Source organism: Myotis nattereri, assembly GCF_964212035.1.
Source record: "Myotis nattereri genome assembly, chromosome: 1".
NCBI classification, from domain to species: domain Eukaryota; kingdom Metazoa; phylum Chordata; class Mammalia; order Chiroptera; family Vespertilionidae; genus Myotis; species Myotis nattereri.
Window position 1 is genome coordinate 46,764,712 of NC_138075.1, and position 21,357 is coordinate 46,786,068.

A 21,357-nucleotide genomic window follows, 5' to 3' on the forward strand; every position below is an offset into this window, starting at 1 on the left:
GAATCATTGCTACATAATGTATCATGCCCTTGCATTGTGTTTTTGATGATGTGTCTTTGTTCAAATTTAAAACTGGAAGCAAATATGCTCACTGTATAACTTTCTTTTAAATGTGTGTATTTTTATGATAGCTCACATTAAATTATTCATACCTGATTATTTTTCAGATTTATAACTACCTCGACAAGTATGTTGTTGGCCAGTCATTTGCTAAGAAGGTGCTTTCAGTTGCCGTGTATAATCATTACAAGAGAATATATAATAATATTCCAACTAATGTGAGGCAGCAAGCAGAGGTTGAGAAGCAGACATCATTAACACCTAGAGGTTAGTGTTTTGGTAATTGACCAAAATAGAGATTACTATGCCTAGAAGTAATCCTTACTGCAACTCCTTGTTTTTGTCTTAAAATGCTTTTAGTATAGTACAGCATTTTTCAAAGTACTGAAATGATTTTGGCATTAAAAAAGGTAATAGATATTAATAGAAAATACCAGAGTGCATTTAACTGTATTGTTTAAAACTTTTTCTTTTAGTTATATGTGCATGGGTTCTCTGTCACAGAGTAAAATGTATTTCTTACTCAGGTTCTCAGTGAAAAATGTTTGAAAGTTACTGAGGTAGAGATTGAGATAACACCTTTGAATTATAGACCTCACCACAACTAGTTCCCCATGAACCTATCTTTGCAGTGCTCTTTTTGACTCTGAGTTCTCTTCTCTTTTGAGTTCAGGATACAGAATTTCATTTGCCTAAGTCATATACATATATATATAATTCTTGGAGAACATATAGCACTCTTTTCTTTTTGGACCCCAACTACAGTGCACAAAGTTAGGGGCAAATTTGTAAGTTATTCAAAGTATAATTCCTATTAATGATTGATTCTACTATACCAATAAACTGTGTAATCTTAACGTTCTGTGCACAATAACGTGTCATGTATATTTTTTATAGAATAGTTTATTGATTATGGGAAGGAAGGGAGAAAGAGAAACATCGATGTGAGAGCACAACATCTATTGACTGCCTCCTGCACGAACCCTATCCAGAATTGAGCCTGCAACCTCGGCATGTGCCCTTGACCAGGAATGGAACTGGCAACCTCCGTGGTGCACAGGATGATGCTCAACCAACTGAGCCATACTGGCCAGGGCAATGTGTGTTACTCTAATAGAATGACTTTATTTAAAAAAAAAACTGAATAGAGTAAAATGTTAATATTTAAAATTTTGTTGTTGTTATGGGCCGTGGAGTCCTGATTTCTTACTTAGGTCTTCAGCTATCATTTTATATTCTTTTAGTCATCATTTTACAATTTGAGGGAGTTCTGCTAACTACTTACATTTATAAAACTACAATATCTTTTGATTACTTTCAGTAGCCACTAAATATAGAACTAGCTCAATGAAAACACTTGTTCACTTGTTGAACTTACTGCAAAATAGTTATGTGGTAGCATCAGTTACTCTATTTTTAGAAAGCATAAGTCATAATAACTAATGAAGATTTAAAACCTTCATTTTATAAGGTCCAAATAGCATGGCCTAGTCATGAAGCAAAAGGATTTTTTCTGGTTTCTTCAGTCAACAAATCAATAATTAGCTGTTCTAGTTCTAGAAAAATAAATGGTTATAAAGTATTTATAGTATGAGGGGTTTAAACTCTTATTGAAGACTTAAATTATTACTACTCTTTTCTTAAAATAGATACCAACTTTATATTTGACAAATGTGAACATTAGCAACTGGACAGCCATCATTAAGTATGCTTGGGTTGTTGTTTTTTAATGTAGAAAGGATGCAGCATATAGATTTTTCATAATGTTTGAAAAGCTAAAGAAAGTTAATGAATATATTCTTTATTTGCAAGAGACAAGAAGTCGACTACTCCTTGTTTGTTCCCCTAAACAAATATATAATATTTTCATGTTGCCATTTTCATCCTCTTTCTTAGAGTTAGAAATAAGAAGACGAGAGGATGAGTACAGATTTACAAGTAAGTGACCTTTCCTCAGGTCCTCTGTAATCATTCTTCCCTTTGAGATTTACCTCAGTGAAGTATGTCAGCAATAGTAATGGGGGACATGTATTTGTTTGCGTATTACCAAGAGAGAAACTGTATATTATATAAACATGTTTATCATATATGGTATATATAACTTTGGAATAGTTTTTCATAACTAATTTGTGTAGTTTGTATATGTTGGCTTATTTCAGGTAGTTGATTTGATCTATTTTGTTGTATTTTGTAAAGCATAATGTGGAGAGATAAAAAGTATATATAGTTTTTCTCTATAAATGTAGACCTACATAATAACAGGAGTTGTATTTGTAAAAATTTATAGTTTGCCATATATATATATATTTTTATTTTTATTTTTTTTTGCTTTACAGTTAGAGTTGGTATGCATAATTATAAGTGACAGAAATTTTGGGAAAAGTCTATTATTTTATGGCTACTCTTTGCCAAAAACCACACTTTATTTTTTAGTGTATATGAAGCTTAGTGTAGCTTGTAAATTATGAATAAACCCAACTCACTGTTTCCAGCCCTGGATTGCCCCTATAAGCATCAGAAGGTCTGATAGAGGGTGTGGAACAAGGGTCCTCAAACTTTTTAAACAGGGGGCCAGTTCACTGTCCCTCAGACTGTTGGAGGGCCAGACTATAGTTTAAAAAAAACTATGAACAAATTCCTATGCACACTGCACATATCTTATTTTGAAGTAAAAAAAAACGGAAACAAATACAATATTTGTATTTGCATGTGGCCCGCAGGCCGTAGTTTGAGGACCCCTGGTGTGGAAGGACCTGATACATCAAGGATAGTGGCTATTCTGATGTCTTGCACCCATTCCTTTGGAGGTGGATATAATTGCTACACAGAGAGGGTGAAGATTCCAGGGATATCATAAAAAGATTTATGTGGCTTTTGTTTCAGTAATTAAAATAACAAACACAAGTAAACAGATAATAAACCAGTATGAACATTTTTCACTTATTCACTTAAGTTTGATACTTTTACTTTGCCTTTGACTAATCAGTATTATATACCTACTAATTGAAGTGGTACTATATATATAGGATGTGCCATGAGAACATAATCAGTTTACCAACTCTGGCATGAGATTTATTTTAAGTAATAGAATGATATTATCTCTAGTTATTTTTAAATTGTATGGAAATGATTATACCATGCATGATAAAATTAAGAAACACAGTAGGTGCAGTAGAATTAGATTACATGTAAGACTGTGAGATCTAAATAATACAGTTTAAGTGCATGTATAATACATATTTTATAACCGAAAAATATAATCAAATATGCTGTCAATATTCATAAATTTGGGCAGATGGCTTGTAAAACTAGTAAAGAAAAATTTATAGTGAATATAAATATATATATGACATATGTAGTGATTTAATGTAATTTAAATGTTAACAAATAATACTACTTACAAACTTAGGTAAAAGCAATTTATAATTATATATATATTGATTGACTTGGAAATTAATATATTGAAAGCTTAAATAGAATTTATTTTCAGTATAATTTAGTCTTGTCCTATGTGGGGTTTTAAGTTCTAAAGTTAAGGCATTAGGCCAAAGATATATATAATCAAAATATTCTTGAAAGTTCCTTTGGAAATCACATGATACCAACATACTACATAATAAAACTGACGACTGATGGTAGATGTACCCCATGCCATAAAAATTTACAGTCTGTATTTGGAACAAAGTGACTGGAAACTGGGACTGCGACATTATTCAGGTCTTGTCCATGAGCTTGTTCATTTCCTTGTACAAAAAGAAGAGAAAACCAACTTCAAAAAAAGATGATAGTTTTTTCTCCATCATTGGAACAGGTGTTTTTCTTAAGCTGAGCATCAGATAAAACAGTTGGCTTGCATTTAAGGGCTATATTATAGAAATAATTAAACACTAGCAAAATAGCAATGCTGATAGCAAATTCTTCTATGACACTTATAAAACTACTAGAGGCCCGGTGCATGAAATTCATGCACTTGGGGTGTGGGGAGGGGAGTCCCTCACCCCGGCCTGCACCCTCTCCCAGTTCGGGAGCCCTTGGCGGGGAGCGGGCCTAAGCCAGCAATTGGACATCTTTAGTGCTGCTGCGGAGGTGGGAGAGGCTCCCACCACCGCCTGCACTCACCAGCCTGAGCCCAGCTCAGGGCTTCTGGCTGAGTGGCGCTCCCCCTGTGGGAGTGCACTGACCACCAGGGGGCAGCTCCTGCACTGAGCATCTTCCCCTGGCGGTCAGTGCACATCATAGCGACTGGTCATTCTACCGTTCAGTCAATTTGCATATTAGCCTTTTATTATAGGATCTGCCAGGCACATATATTACATATATTAACTCATTTAATCTTTCCAATACCTGTAAGACAAAAATGTATTTTCACTCTCATTTTACAGATGAGAAAATTGAAGCACAGAAATTTTAAGTAATTTGTCCAGGGCCACACACAGCTAATGATGTTCATGCATCTAATCACTGCGCTAGCCTGCCTGTCCATCGTTCTGCTCATTATAGAGAGGTGCTTTTGCAGGTGGAGATATGCAGAAACAGAGACTAACCAAAAGAACAGGAGAGTTATCTCAAGTTTACTGTGGCATATTTTCATAAAATGTAATAATTAACATAACTGTTCTGGGCTATTTAAAGTATTCCTCTTTTTAAAACTTAAATCATTGAGTAAGTTAAATACATGCATCATGTGACTCCATTGTAGTTAATGTACTTCTTGCGACTTAATTCAGATTATTCACCTAAATTATTTTTTCCTTATGGGACAGACCTATACTTGAGCCAGCCTCTTCTTATATTGTCACAATTTCTATCTAGATTTTGCTGAAATTTAAAAAACAAACAATTTTGTTAGGGACAACTAGCTAACTTCACTAAAATAGGGGACTGCATTTTTTTTGCATGATGTGGATTGTAATGAGGCATAGCATTGTGAGTTAGTCAATCATTAATTCTCAACTGTAGTGCAGTTTATTTAAATTCAAATGTTTATTAAATCCTATTATTTCTGATGAGTAGAATAACACTTTACCTTAAGTGTGACCACTAAGATAGTTTGAAAGTGACCACCAGATGGAAAGGACCATAAATATTTGTGTCTGTTTCATTAAAATAATGCATTGGAAAGTACTGATATTCTTAGCCCATTTATTAGAAACAACCTAAAAATAAATTCAGAATATATAAGCAAGTATGATTAGTTTTAGAGATATGCTGATAAACTGATAGTTCACCAACAATATCAGTCCCATCTACTTAAGCTTTGTATCTTTAATAAAGAGACTAGAAAGATCCAGTGGAGATTCTATAAAATTAGATTCAGATAGGGCCAGGGATAGTGAGTCTTACCATATTTGGTTTCTCTGGGAGACTCACAGAATTATTCTTAGATGTGGAAGAGACTGGAGATCATATGGCTCAGTATTTTCACTTTATAGTAAGGTAGCAGGCCCAGTAAAGTTAAGTGACTTGCCATGGACCTATAAGACCAGAACCAAGTTCTCTATTTCTTAGTTCAGTGTTTTCCTCTACAGCTATGTTTCTTTTCATATGTACCGGGAAAAAAAATCTTTGTTTATCTTTCAGGTGCCTCCAAATCAATTGCATTTTATTCTTATACTTAATTGTTTCCATGTTATAGATTAGGAAACAGCACTAAGTTTATAGACTTGCCCCAAATCATACAGCCATTTACAGACAAAGGATCAAAACTAAGGTTTTCTGACTCCTAACACTGTTCTCTTTCCATTATATTGCCTTCCCTTGAGTGAAGGGCTCATACAGGTTTACATAAATAAGGAGGGGAGGATAAAAAGAATCAATTTTCTTTGCTTGAGGTTCCCTAAATAATCACTGTGCCTTGCAATTTTGTCACTAGATAACTGGAAATTTTCTTTCTTTTTAGGTAAGACAGATTGCCAAAATACTTAAATTTTTCTAAATAAGTGATTGGTTTTAGACATAAGGTTTTATTAGACATTTTTTCAAATAAAATAAAATGAAACTCTAGTAATTCCTTTGACTTTTTTTCAGAATTGCTTCAGATAGCTGGAATTAGTCCACATGGTAATGCTTTAGGAGCATCAATGCAGCAACAGGTAAATCAACAAATGCCTCAGGAAAAACGAGGAGGTGAAGTATTGGATTCTGCCCATGATGACATAAAACTTGAAAAGAGTAATATTTTGCTGCTTGGACCAACTGGGTCAGGTAAATAACTTCCTGAAAAAATGTACTACTCATTTTAAAAAATAGAATATAAATGATTTTGTAACCTGTGTTTTGTGACTGAGAGAACTTGACTCTTGAGAAAAAAATCTAAGGCCAATCTTATTCATATATTATCAGTATTTCTGCATAGGCTTCAAGCTGAATTTGAGACCTTGGTATTGCCCTTTAGGCCAATTTCTAACATCTTCTTAGGAATAATAAAAGTAAAATGACATTAGATCTGAATAATAGTGGAGAAAAGATGTAGCAGTGATTTTCTTTTTTTATAATTTTTTTTTTATTGATTTCAGAGAGGAAGAGAGAGGGAGAGAGAGAAACATCAATGATGAGAGAGAATCATTGATTGGCTGCCTCCAGCACACCCCCTATTGGGGATCGAGTCCACAACCTGGGCATGTGCCCTTGACAGGAATCAAACCTGTAACTCTTCAGGCCGTACCGACGCTCTATCCACTGAGCCAAACCGGCTAGAGCTCAGTGATTTTCTTCTTATATACTATTCCAATTTATTTTGTATTTTAGTAGAAAATTTGTACTTCAACATATTTTCAGTAAACTTTTAGTTACTGTTTCTATTTGTAGGTAAAACTCTGCTGGCACAAACTCTAGCTAAATGCCTTGATGTTCCTTTTGCTATCTGTGACTGTACAACTTTGACTCAGGCTGGATATGTAGGTGAAGATATTGAATCTGTGATTGCCAAACTGCTCCAAGATGCCAATTACAATGTAGAAAAAGCACAACAAGGTATGTTTTCAGAATAACTTGCTTGTCTATCCCCAGATGTAGTCTATTGAGGAAGCAGTCTAATATTCAGTAAGAGCTAATGTAATTATTATTTTGAATCGAGTAAAATTCTGTCATTACATATAAGTACCTATGTTAAATGTTTTCTAGTATACTGACTAAGGGCCACAAAGTTTGCTTTGTCCTATTGTCATTATTTGATTACTAGAGTGAAAATTGGCTAAATTATTATTCTGTTAGATCCTTAATACTATCATTGTGTTTGCTGTTCTGACTCTCCTCCAGACTAATTGCTGGGGTGGGGAGGGGAAGGAGACCGGAGTGCAAGATGAATCTAGAAACAGATTAGTCTGTTGCCCTATGGGATATCATAGATGCTGCATTTCTCCTTTCCCCATCTAGCATCTGTCCTTGTTTACATGAAGAGCTCGACAAATTCCTTTAAGACAGTAATATAGTTGGGAAAGAGTAAGCCAAAGTTTTACTAGTATCAGCACTACGTGTACGTCATGCTTCTAGAATCTACACCATGCCTCTATCTCAGCTCCTAGAATAAAGAACCTGAAAACATGAGTGGGACAGACTGCTATTGTCAGAGAGAATTAGTTATCATACCCAAGTGATATTCTATAAAATGAATTAAAAAACATTTGCACGAAATGATGAATGGGACAGATAGCAGTTCATGTTTATATATTTCTATATGTTAAGTGTGAAAGATCAAATAACCTTGCTCTCTGGCTACCTAGTATTTAAAAGCTGAGGTGATCTTGTGTATATCTTTTTCATATTATAAATAGACTCCTCCTTAAATTATAGGAATTGTCTTTCTGGATGAAGTAGATAAGATTGGCAGTGTGCCAGGCATTCATCAGTTACGGGATGTAGGTGGAGAAGGCGTTCAGCAAGTAAGCAGTTGAATATTTTGTTCAAGCCCACTAAAAGGAAGGGAATACATCAACCTCCCAATATTGTACGTTTGGTTTCATATTCAATTAGATTCTGTTTTGTTTATTTTTCCCACCCCCAAACTCCACATAACCACTTTAACGTACTTCAGATCCTAAGAGAAAGCTCTTGGCAATTTTAAATACCAAATAACCTTTCTTAGGAAATTGAAAATATTTTAAAGAACAGAAAAAAAGTGAAATTTAATTTCTGTTGGTTTTATTCCTCAAAGGCCCAGTTAAACGTATTTAGAGGACTCTTAAAGAAAGTTCTGGTTCTCACTAGACACAGATGAACTATGTACTTGTATCTTACTCTTTTCAATTAGTTATAAGGTGTGATAAAATAGTGTTTCATTCCTTGTAGGGTCATAATTGAAGTCCTAACAATATATTGGTCAAATGACCTTTTACTGGTAACTAATTATGACATAATTACAGGATAAGGAAATTGCTTTCTTTTTCTGACCAAGACATAGAGAGGTACAATCACAGTTAGAAGATGTGCTGGATAATTTTTTATAAAGGCATCTCAAAATATAGATATTCTCAAAGTTTAATACTAGGAGTATAATAAAATTTTTATTTATATGAAAGATAAATCTTTAACTATTTTCAAAATTTTGAATGTTCCTACAATGGTTGGGTACCATCTTAGAGGCATAATTCTGTCTTGATGTCAGAATTATGTCTTTACTGTTAAAAACACCCTCTCAGTTGATTGATTTCTAAATGCATCAGGAGTCTCGAAACTATTCCAGATAAATTTATTAATTATTAATGTGATAGTGCATTAGATTTTCATGTTACTTCTAGAAATGGAGTTTTCTTTAGCTATGCTCATTGACCATAACCACATATTATTTTCCCCATTGAATCCCATTATCTAAAGTATAATAAATAATGCACTTATATGATGATGCTAAAAATCATTCATTCTATAGGGCTTATTGAAACTACTAGAAGGCACAATAGTCAATGTTCCAGAAAAGAATTCCCGCAAGTTACGTGGAGAAACAGTACAAGTTGATACAACAAACATCCTGTTTGTTGCATCTGGTGCTTTCAATGGTTTAGACAGAATCATCAGCAGGAGGAAAAATGAAAAGGTAAGTTTTTCTGAGGAGTTACTGGGATACAGCACATTTGAAGTTACAGAGGATGGATACTCATTTTCTATTCTTATATGTGCTGGCTGCCAGTTGTGAATTTTAAAGAGTTAAGGTTTTCTTAGACCATTCCAGAAACATATTTCTAGTTTTTTTAATTTTTTTATTTTAGACTAGCAAATTAGAATATTTCTAAATATCATCCATATACAGGATGTCCCCCAAAAATGTATACACACTTGGAATGATTAGTCAGTACTTATTAACATACAGTTCATTTTCAAAATGTAAAAGAATCTACAGAAATGAATATTGTTTTTTTCGTCAGTGCCTGTTTTTAAACTGATGACTGTTCTGGTCCAGGCACAGCTGATAACATCTATACTAATAAAATGGTAATATGCTAATTAGACTGAGAGACTGGACACCTTCCTATTGTTTGACTTCCTTCCAGGCAAAGCCACGGTGGTGGGGGCTGAGGCAGAGGTGGTTAGGGGCAATCAGGCCAGCAGGGGAGGGCAGTAGGGGGCCATGAGGCTGGCAGGGGAGGGCAGTTGGAGGCCATGAGGTCAGCAGGGTAGGGCAGTTGGGGGCCATGAGGCCAGTAGGGGTGGGCAGTTGGGGGTCATCAGGAAGGGCAGTTGGGGGCCATCAGGCTGGAAGGGGAGCAGTTAGATGGCCATCAAGCCAGTAGGCAGGCAAGTGGTTAGGAGCCAGCAGTCCTGGATTGTGAGAGGGATGTCTGACTGCCGATTTAGACCCCATCCCATGGGGCCTAAACCGGCAGCCGGACATCCCCCAAGGGGTCCCATATGAATTTTGTGCACCAGGCCTCTAGTGAAGCAATAGAATCTCAAACATCAAGAATCATTTCATTTGGTATTTGTGCGCCCTCAATTCATTGATTGTTGCTGGTTTTATACCATAAACTTTATCTTTTATGTATCCTCATAAAAAAAAGTCTAGTGGCACTTCAGGAAAAATTTTCTTTGTTCAAAGCTTAATCTGACTTCACCCATTATTTCAAATCAGTTAAACCTGAAAAGGAGTGAAAAGTGAGTTATCAGCTGTTAAAGTGTGTATATATTTTTTGGGACTATATATATATTTGGACATTTAAAAAGTATAACTTGATTATATCAATTTTCTATTTCCTTTAAGGTGTTATTTTATTATTTGAGGTAGGTGTTGTATCAGTAAAATTTCTATTCATTCCTCTTACTCAATTCACTGAAGCCCAATAAAGAGCTGGTCTCCATTGCCCCTGCTGACAAATGGAAGGGAGCAATTTGGGGATTGGAGCAGGGGTTGTGAATCCCACATAGTTTTATAGCTGTTTCCTGAATATTCTTATAAACCTTAATTTTTAACTGGGACTTATTTCTTCATATCTTCAAGGTACATGTCCAGTATCTATTTATTGACTGATTATAGTAAAATATAATAGCAGCATAGAAGCCCAAAAGACCTGTATTTTCCATGTGTTTTATATAATGCCTAGCCACAAATCATCCCTTTTACATAACATTCTACCTAAATGAATATATCATATCAGCTCTTTGCTGTATCGCTTGCTTTAAGTCTCTCTCCTTGGCTTTGCATGCACTAGTTTTAGTAGCAGTTTAGTAGTATAAAAATACAATGCTGCTAATGGAAGGGTTGCCTGTGGTAATCCCTTTGCATAGTCTAGATGAGAAAACTTTTGTACAAAGCCATGTAATGCTGTTATTCCTCAGTACCAGGCCTTACTCAGCACGGATAGCATTTCCATATTCTTAATTGGTGGGGTTTTTTTGCTTTTGAAATCTTGCATAAATTAGCCAAATAAATTAGAAAGATGTTATTTCTCTGTGTGTGTATGTGAGAGAGAGAAAGATAACTTTATATTTGAAATTCTGTAACCTAAGGCAGGAACCATGTTCTGATATTTATTTATAATTCATAATTTCAAAAGAGAATTTGAAGCTAAAATGTAGAAAAGAACAGTTAAAAGTAATATGAGAAAAGAGATTAAAAGCATATAGAAGGAAGGTTTGGGTCATATGAGGTCTTGAGGAGAGAGATTAAAAAAGTTTGTCATATAGATCTTTATGAAAATTCCTTTTCATAAGGGTCTTCAACTGTGATTTTACAGAGGATTAAACACATTTAATCCTAAACACATGTCTTTTGTTTTATCAACCCTCACTGAAAGCCAGGGTTACAATCTATCTATACTAATCTATCATAATAAAAGTGTAATATGCAAATCGACCAAATGGCCGAATAGCAGAACTGTCCAGACGAAGCCAGGGCTATGAGGGCCTACTCTTGCACGAATTTTGTGCATCAGGCCTCTAGTGTTAAATAATATACTTTTATTCCAACCGTATCAAAGTGCTGTAGTCCTAAGTTTTATTCCTTTAGCTCATGCCCTCCACTACCTCAATCTAGTTGGCAAATATGTGTTCATCCTTAAAGACTCAGTCTGTTAAATGATTAGGCAATTCCTCTGTGAAGGCTTTCACCTCCTACCTTCACTCCCCTGCATGTGCCTTTTCCACCTTGCCACTGTCATTGTTTGCTGTACAGTTGTTCTTTATTACATCTATGATACTTTAATACCTTCATGTGTTCTCACTCTCAATAAGCCCTTTTAGGGTAAGGACTGTGTTCAGGTTTGTATCCCCAGTGTTTTATAGTAATTCAGCGTTTCTCAACCTGTGGGTCGTGACCCCTTTGGCGGTCGAACGACCCTTTCACAGGGGTCGCCTAAGACCATTGGAAAACACATATATAATTACATACTGTTTTTGTGATTAATCACTATGCTTTAATTATGTTCAATTTGTAACAATGAAATTGGGGGTCACCACAACATGAGGAATTGTATTAAAGGGTCGCGGCATTAGGAAGGTTGAGAACCACTGTAGTAATTGCTTAATGTTTATACTTACATAAAAATATGTATACATTTATTACTAGATATGCTTATATATGAAATATGCTTAATAAGTGTTTAAATTATTGAATGAAAAGTATTTTGCTTTCCTATACACTAACTGTTCATGTACACAGCTTAGAGAATCAGAGGAATTGATTTTTTAAAAATATGTTTTTATTGATTTTTTCAGAGAGAGAGAAAGGGAGAGGGATAAAGAGAGAGAAACATCAATGAGAGAGGAACACCATCAATCGGCTGCCTCCTACACATCCCCCACTGGGGATTGAGCCCACAACCCAGGCATATGCCCTGGCCGGGAATTGAACTGGTGACCTCTTGGTTCCTGGGTTGACGCTCAACTGCTGAGCCACACCTGCCAGGCCAGAGGAATTGATTTTTAACTTACTGTGTTTTCTCATACATCATGTGCTTATACTTTTGACAAAGCTGTATGACATCAAAATTAAGCTTTCTGATAATTACCTAGAGCAGTTGTCGGCAAACCGTGGCTCTTTGGCCCCTTGAATGTGGCTCTTCCACAAAATACCACGTGTGGGCATGTACAGTGCGATTGAAACTTAGTGGCCCATGTGCAGAAGTCGGCTTTCGGCCTGGGCGAGTCTATTTTGAAGAAGTTTCTAAGTGGGGGGTGTTGGTTGGTCCGGCGAGGGGAGACACGGTGCAGGCGGGCTGCGGGATACGCAGCACCCAGGAGGCGCGCGTGATTCATGCACGAGTTGAGTGAGCCAGTCAGTCAGCAGTCTCATGTGCAGTGGTTAGTGCTAGTCACGTCCGAAAATCGCACGCTGGTGACAAAAGTACCTACTCGAAGCATAAAGTTACCTGTATTTTTCCAACCAGCTGCAAATCCTACAGGTATTTTTGTCATCATTTTAAGAATTGTAATTATTTTGTTTGGTGGCTTTATTATTATAAAATGAAACTTATCTGCTTAGAGGGGTTTAAATGCCTAACCTTGCTAAATAACTTCTCTCGCTTACTGTTTATTTCCTTCCTTAGCACTCATGACAACTGCAATTATTTGATGTGACTATTTATTTATTTAAAGTTGATCTTCCTCACTAGAATGTAAGTTCCAGAAGGATGTCATGTTATCTCCAGCCTTAGACACATAATAGGCATTCCATAAATATATTAGTGTATTGAACTCATGTTGTTAATACTAAGTACTCAATCCAAAATTATTAAGTAAATAACAGTGTACCTACCTATATAGTTTAAGCTTAAAAAATTTGGCTCTTAAAAGAAATTTCAATCGATGTACTGGTGATATTTGGCTCTGTTGACTAAAGAGTTTGCCGACCACTGACCTAGAGTATAATTCTTTTATATTGACTGAAGCAAGATCCATACACCTTAGAGGTCCAACCTTTTGCAGCAAACTTAGCATTCTTGTTTGATGTTATCCTTATGTGTTCTTTTTAAAATCTAATCTTAAATTATTCTAATGCATAGGTTGATATATGCAACCCCAAATCATGATTTTAATAGAATGCTTAGCAGTGACTTAAGACCCTTGTGGATAATTTTTTTAAAATACATTTTTATTTATTTCTGAAAGGAAGGGAGAGGGAGAGAGAGATAGCAACATCAGTGATGAGAGAGAATCATTGATTGGTTGCCTCCTGCACACCCCACACTGGGGATCAAGCCTGCAACCCAGGCACATGCCCTTGACCGGAATCAAACCTGGGACCCTTTATTTTATTTATTTATTTTTTAATAAATGTGTTTTTGTTTGTTTGTTTTTTTGTATATTTTTATTATTGATTTTTTTACAGAGAGGAAGGGAGAGGGATAGAGAGTTAGAAACATTGATGAGAGAGAAACATCGATCAGCTGCCTCATGCACACTCCCTACTGGGTATGTGCCCATAACCAAAGTACATGCCCTTGACCGGAATTGAACCTGGGACCCTTGAGTCCGAAGGCCGATGCTCTATCCACTGAGCCAAACCGGCTAGGGCAAACCTGGGACCCTTTAGTCCGCAGGCCAACGCTCTATCCATGAGCCAAAGCAACTAGGGCTGGATAATTTCTTTATCACGCTGCTTGTTCTGAAGGCACTACTCCTGTTTAAAGTATTATAAAATTAACTTTGGTTACACAATAATTACCGTCTCCATTTCCACAGTTCTTACCTATTTTGGAAATCACACTAGTTCACAGGTCTCAGAAAAACTCAAATATCTTTATCTGAGTTCTAAGGACTTCTTATCTACTTTACTAGAAATCATTCTTTGAGAGTTGGTTATTATAGGTTCTCAATTCTGAAGGTAGGTAGACCTGAGTTCAAATCCTGCCTTTAGCACTTCAGCAACAAGAGCTTTGACAAGGTACTTAATCTTTCTAGACCCATTTGCTTTATTTGTAAAATGTGAATGATGATAGAACTTTCTTCTGTTGCAAAGATCACATGAGACATGCATGCAAAGTACTTAGTACAATGCAACTTCATTCTGCTGTTAATAACATCCATCTGTTCTTTGGCAGTATCTTGGATTTGGAACACCATCAAATCTTGGAAAAGGCAGAAGGGCTGCAGCTGCTGCAGACCTTGCCAATCGAAGTGGCGAATCAAATACTCACCAAGACATTGAAGAAAAAGATCGATTATTACGTCATGTAGAAGCAAGAGATCTCATTGAATTTGGCATGATTCCTGAGTTTGTGGGACGGTTGCCTGTGGTAGTTCCTTTACATAGCCTAGATGAGAAAACACTTGTACAAATACTAACTGAGCCACGTAATGCTGTTATTCCTCAGTACCAGGCCTTATTCAGCATGGATAAGGTTAGATTTTTATTTTTCATACTTAGTTAATGTTTTTTGCTATTGAAACTGCATATATTAGCATCTGTGTATATAAAAGCCTAATATGCTAAGTGTCCAACCGTTCGTTTGACCAGTTGCTGTGAAGCACGCTGACCACCAGAGGGAAGATGCTCCGACTGGTATATTAGCTTGCTGCTGGCGTCCCGCCGATTGGGACTGGGCGAGATGAGCCAGACATGCCCTGGAGCCTTCCCGAGGTCCCTCCCCAGCCTTGATCGTGCACCGGTGGTGTCCCTCAGCCTGGCCTGCGCCCTCTTGCAATTTGGGACCCCTTGGAGGATGTCAGAGAGCCAGTTTTGGCCTGATCCCCGCAGGCCAGGCCTAGGGACGAGGGACCCCAATGGTGCACGAATCTGTGCTCCAGGCCTCTAGTAAAAAATAAAAAAGCAGCCCTGACTGGTTTGGCTCAGTGGATAGAACGTCGGCCTGCGGACTCAAGGGTCCCAGGTTCAATTCTGGTCAAGGGCATGTACCTTGGTTGTGGGCACATTCCCAGTAGGGGGTGTGCAGGAGGCAGCTGATAGATGTTTCTCTCATCGATGTTTCTAACTCTCTATTCCTCTCTCTTCCTCTCTATAAAAAATCAATAAAAACAAAAAAATATAAAAAAATAAAAATAAAAAAGCAGTCATATCCATCTGGAATACCAGCCTATTCCTCATTATATATAGATCTTGAATCAGGGAAGGTACATTTTATTATATTAGACATTTATGAGTTGGCTTTGTCACAATTAAAATCTTCATTGTAGTTTAAAGTTTAAAGATAAATAAATATATATATACTAGAGGCCCAATGCATGAAATTCATGCAAGAGTAGGCCTTTCTTCCCCCTGGCTGCCGGCATCAGCTTCCCTCTGGCACCCGAGACCCTGGCTTCCCTCTGGCCCCTGGCAGGCACCCAGGACCCAGGCTTCCCATGCAGCCCCAGCTTCATCCGGAAGATGTCCTGTCTAATTAGCATATTATGCTTTTATTATTACAGATTATTCCAGCAGCCTACTCTAAACCCCTCAAGCCAGACACAGGATTGTCCTTTCAGCCTTGACAGTCTAAATGCTTTTGTTGTGTTATACTGTGTATACTTTTATATAGTTTTTTCTATAAAGTTTTATTAGCTCCCACATTTACTTCTCTGTACCAGGCACCTGGAGGTCACTCAAACCCACACAGTCAATCTGATAGCAGATGTTTTGGGTTTTATTAACTTAGTATCTCTAAATAGTAGTCTCCTTTCCATTGCCTTGCCACTACCTCAACTCAAGCTCCTTTGTCTTGATACCATGCATTTGGTTCCTAATTGGTCAGTTTCCCTGTATCAAATCTGTTTATGACCATTACCACCATCATTATCTTCCACTTTACTTCCAGATCAGACCGTTTTTAAATTATTAAGCACAGTGCCCAGAAAACAGCTGTTAAGTTCTTAATAAATATTTATTGAATGAGTAAACACAAAGCTAATTATCTTACACTCCTCCTTAAAATCCTTCTTGGTCCCCTGGTCTTATTTAGATGCCCCCACTTTGGTGCTCCCTTAGCACAATGTGCATAGACTGTGTTGTAAATGGTGGTTTGCTAATTTGTCACCACCTAGTAGAGTAAGTTCTTTGATGTCCAAGAGAGTGTCTCATTCATCATTTAGTCTCTAGAATATAATCACATAAGGGGTTCAGTAATTGTTGAATGAAAGTCCATGTTAATCTAGAAAAAAATCTTTTCAAGAATTAAGGAGAAAATAGGTTAATTGATAGAAACAATTGGTGGGGGGTTTTTTGTTGTTGTTTTTTATCTTAGAGAGAGGAAGGGAGGGAGAGAAAGAGAAACATCATTATGAAAGAGAAACATTGCTAGATTGCCTCCCACACGTGCCCCAACCAGGGATTGAACCTGTGACCTGAGCCTGTGCCCTGACCAGAAATCAAACCCGCCATCCTCTGGTGGATGGGACGACACTCCAACCAACTGAGCTATACAGGGCAAGTGGTGCTTCTTGAAAGCAAGGTTCTAAACCATGAGAGACAAATATCTCACTTAAATTTTATGTTTTCTGGAGGTAGAAATTAATAACAAAAGATGCTTAATACTAAGGTTTTATAAAATTTATGTTCCAAAGTACTTTGAAAATGTCTTGGTGGTATATTCTCAATAATTTGAACTCTATTTTGAAATGCGTGGTAATTTAGAGAGGCTTATCTAAAGTTTAGTAACACTCTTTAAAATGTATGTTTCCTAGTAAGAAATTGAGAGTCTAAAAATCCTTTATTCTGAAAAGGATAGATAGGGTCAGTCAAAACATAAGATTCTGGCCCGATATTTCTAAGTGAGTGTACTTACCCCTCTGGCTCTTTCTTATCTGTAAAGTCTAGGCATTGGTTCCTTTTTGTTCTAAATAAACTAGTAATGGTGGTAGGTAGTAACAGTTAATAGATGAAATGCTATATGGTTAATTAGGAAAATATCACCAAGTATTATCTAAGTTCTTATTTCTTTTAAATCTATTTTTAGTGTGAACTGAATGTTACTGAGGATGCTTTGAAAGCTATAGCCAGATTGGCACTAGAACGAAAAACAGGTGCACGAGGTCTTCGGTCCATAATGGTAAGTTGGTGTTATTATTACAAAAACTAGATTATTTATTTATCTTGTTTTGAGAATATTAATACTCCATGTTTTTCCTTTGGAAATATATCCAGAGAGTTGCCCAAGTGCTTTTGTGGTTGTTTTAAATTGTCATAGTAGATTATATTTTTCTTCTTTCTAAAAAGAAACTTTAAAATATTTGCAACAAAGGATACACATACTATGATTAATGAAATAGAGAAAAATCAGGTTCAAGGGAGGGAGAATTTCAGAAAATTCTACACAGGCCTTTGGTCTAAGCCCCAGAGTGCCTTTTCAGACCCATTGAAATCCTCATTTTTGTGTTTGTTTGCTTGAAATTCATTTGCAAATACCTTGATCCTGTACCACTAAATTTTTCAGTATGGCATGAACTTTTTTTATTTTGTAACAAATCCTAGAGACCCAGTCTGTTTTCAGCCACAACCCACTTTCTTCTTTAGAGCTCTCTCCCCTACCTGCACAGCCTGGCTGTACAGTGTGTTACTATTTCCCTACATACTTCCAAAGCAAGATCATGTTCCTATGTTCTTTTAAGGATTTCACTGCTAAATATTACTTCTTCATCTCAGTAGGACATTTTGAGATTATACAGTCAAACCTTGTTTCTCGAATATATCCCATCTTGAACAATTCAGTTCTGGACCAGACTCACAGAAAAAAATGTCTTGGTTATCAAACCAAACTTCATTTTTAGACCTGACAACCCTTTCGTGCTGATACCACAGCATGACAAAAAGTGTCTCGAAGGCAACAAACAAAAGAGAGAATACTTTTGTTGCTGGCAGAAAAACAATTAGCACAATTTTAAAGCATAAAGAGGCCAAGAGTGCTCATGTTGCTAAGGGTGTGAAAGAAGCATTGAACAGGTAGAAAAACTTGTTGATTTGGATAAATGAAAATTAGTTAGCCAGTGACAGCATTTAGGAGGCAATGATATATGAACAAGCAAAAATGCTGCATACAGACCTGAAAGACACCCCTGGAACAAGTGCTGAAAGTGGTTCCTTTAAGTTAGTAGGGGGTGGTTTGATAAATTGAAGAAGTGTTTATTTATAGATTAAACAGTACATTAGACATGTACTGTGTATAAGAAAGGATTAAATGGAATCATTTGGGGGTCTGGAATGGATTAATTCAATTTGCATTATTTCTAATGGGAAAAAATGATTCTGATTTTTGAACAAGTCACTTCTTTTTTTTTAAAAAAAAAATATATTTTATTGATTTTCCACAGAGAAGAAGGGAGAGGGATAGAGAGTTAGAAACATCGATGAGAGAGATCGATCAGCTGCCTCCTGCACACCCCCCAGTGGGGATGTGCCCACAACCAAGGTACATGCCCTTGACCGGACTCGAACCTGGGACCCTTCAGTCCGCAGGCCGACGCTCTATCCACTGAGCCAAACCGGTTCAGCAAGTCACTTCTTGAACAACCTTCTGGAATGAATTAAGTTTGAGAACCAAGGTTCTACTGCACTAATGAAGGCCTAGACTTCAGGTGCTACTGATTAAGGACAGATTTATATAAAAAATGCACATTAGAAAAGTAGGTGATAGCGTTGACATTTTAAAAGAAATTTGTTGTACTCAACCAATATTTATTATACAATGCTTGACATTAATGTTACCTACACAAAAATTAGGTTTCTGTTTTAACTGTCACAAGGTATGTTATATTTGATGTCTGCTTATCTTCTGAGATAACTTAAGAGGCGGTTGATTGGTTTTGAACAACTTTAGTTATTCAAAGAACAATCTTTTATTTTTGTTTTTAAATGACATTACTATATAAAGGAATTGTGGTAGTCTAATCATAATTTTGATTAGTTTGAGTCAAGTCAGATTTGGTCAGATTTTCCTTAAAATGGAATATAATCCAGCCCCAACTTATAGGCGAAACTAGTTTCCTTTAGTAAAGTTTTCTTTAATATGTTTTTATTGATTTTTATTTTATTTTTTTGAGTGAGCGGGAGGGAGAGGAAGAAAGAGAAACATCAGTGATGAGAGAGAATCATCAGTTAGCTGCCTCCTGCATGCCCCCTGTTGGGGATCGAGCCTGCAACCCAGGCATGTGCCCTAACTAGGAATCGAACCCTGACCTCCTGGTTCATAGGCCAGTGCTCAGTCACTGAGCCACATCAGCTGGGCATTAGTAGTAAACCACTTTAAATCTGAAGCACTTGAGACAAAAGCTTATTTGAAGTCATGGTAAAAATTGAAGAGCCTGGTAGAGATGATTTAGGAATAATCATTTTTGAAGTAAGACTAATCATAGAATATGCCAGGAATGCTTTTGAAAGACATCCAAATCCAAAAGTATGTATTCCTTTTGTATGTGCATGGTGACCTAAGTAGGCAGAAGTACAGACAAATAGCCTTCCCTTATAGAATGACTTCTTTCTGAATTTATTTAGAAGCTGTTTTAATATGAATATAAAAACTTTTACGTTGACTTTTGCAACTTTCAGTTCCTGGTACATAATAGGACTCAGTAAAGTTTACTGAGTTAATGACTTTGATTTGTATGTTATATGTAACCTCAGTTTTCCATGCCATTCATTACTTTCTGTCTTTTTAGGAAAAGCTATTATTAGAACCAATGTTTGAAGTCCCTAATTCTGATATTGTATGTGTGGAGGTTGACAAAGAAGTAGTAGAAGGAAAAAAGGAACCAGGATACATCCGGTAAGGTGCTGCTCTGTCAAGCTAGAACAGTTCTAAAATTTAAGATCAGCTTTTCAGTGCTATAATTTATTGGTTTGGCATAAAAATTGCATAAAAATCCTTATATTCATAAGGGAAGCAATAATCTCATAACTTTTCTGCAGAAAAATGTTCTCATTTTGGTTTATAAAATAATATTTTGTGAGTCTTTTGAAAATTGATCTTCAGAATTGGCCTCTACTTTTTCCATTGAGGAAGAAGATTTAAAGAGACATAAAAGTAATCCAAATGAAAAAATTTAAGTGAACTTTACTGCTAATTCTGTAATTTGTGAATGACTTGTTTTCTGTCTTTCACAAGACCAAAACTTTGTGGACATAATTTTTCTCTAATTTGTATCATATCAGTTGAGAAATTTGATACATCTTTCATTGCTTTATCTATTCCAGGGGTCAGCACACTTTCATGTAAAGGGCAAAATATTATAGGGCCATACAGTATGTATTTGCAATTACTCACAGTGTGATAACAGCCATAGACAGTCTGTAAATGAATGAGGATGTCTGTATTACTCTAAGTCTTTATTTACAAAACAGATGATGGGCCTGTAGGCTGTAGTTTACTGACCTGATCTAGTCAATAAATATTATTTAGTGCTTGACGTTAATGTTACCTACACAAAAACTAGATTTCTGTTTTAACTGTCACAAGGTATGTTATATTTTATGTTTGTTTATCTTCTGAGATAACTTAGGAGGCGATTGATTTTGAACAACTTTAGTTACTCAAAGAACAATCTTTGACTGATTTTTAACAACTTTCGTTATTCAAAGAACAATCTTTTATTTTTGTTTTTAAATGACATTACTATATATTAGTGGTCTAATTAGTGGAAGTGTAGTGGTCTGATCATAATTTTGATTAGTTTGAGTCAAACCAGATTTGGTCAGAGCTTCATCTTTACCATAGACATATGCTAAAAGTCAAGCATTTGAGTTGAAATAATAGGTTCTAGCTACTTGTTGGAAAAATGGATTTTTTAAAAAATCCTCACCTGAGGACATGTTCATTGATTTTTAGAGAGAGGGGGAGGGATGATGAGGGGAGGTGTCGGGGTTCTTGTTCCAGCATTAAGAAGGGTTCAGGAAATCTGGAGAAGGCTGTGCGTAGATTAAATAGGAGTCCGGAGACAAAGCATAAT

The 21,357-nt window shown here is 36.2% G+C and overlaps 1 protein-coding gene across 1 annotated transcript in view; it reads left to right on the forward strand.

Moving 5' to 3' along the window:
• Positions 1-21,357, forward strand: part of CLPX (caseinolytic mitochondrial matrix peptidase chaperone subunit X) — a 44,144-nt gene that overhangs the window by 19,861 nt on the left and 2,926 nt on the right. The window contains exons 5-13 of the mRNA XM_081094338.1: positions 168-327; positions 1,957-1,998; positions 6,088-6,264; positions 6,868-7,032; positions 7,852-7,940; positions 8,924-9,088; positions 14,526-14,825; positions 17,376-17,468; positions 20,071-20,177. Coding sequence (XP_080950464.1) covers positions 168-327; positions 1,957-1,998; positions 6,088-6,264; positions 6,868-7,032; positions 7,852-7,940; positions 8,924-9,088; positions 14,526-14,825; positions 17,376-17,468; positions 20,071-20,177 — 1,298 coding nt within the window. The remainder of the gene's footprint in view (positions 1-167; positions 328-1,956; positions 1,999-6,087; positions 6,265-6,867; positions 7,033-7,851; positions 7,941-8,923; positions 9,089-14,525; positions 14,826-17,375; positions 17,469-20,070; positions 20,178-21,357) is intronic.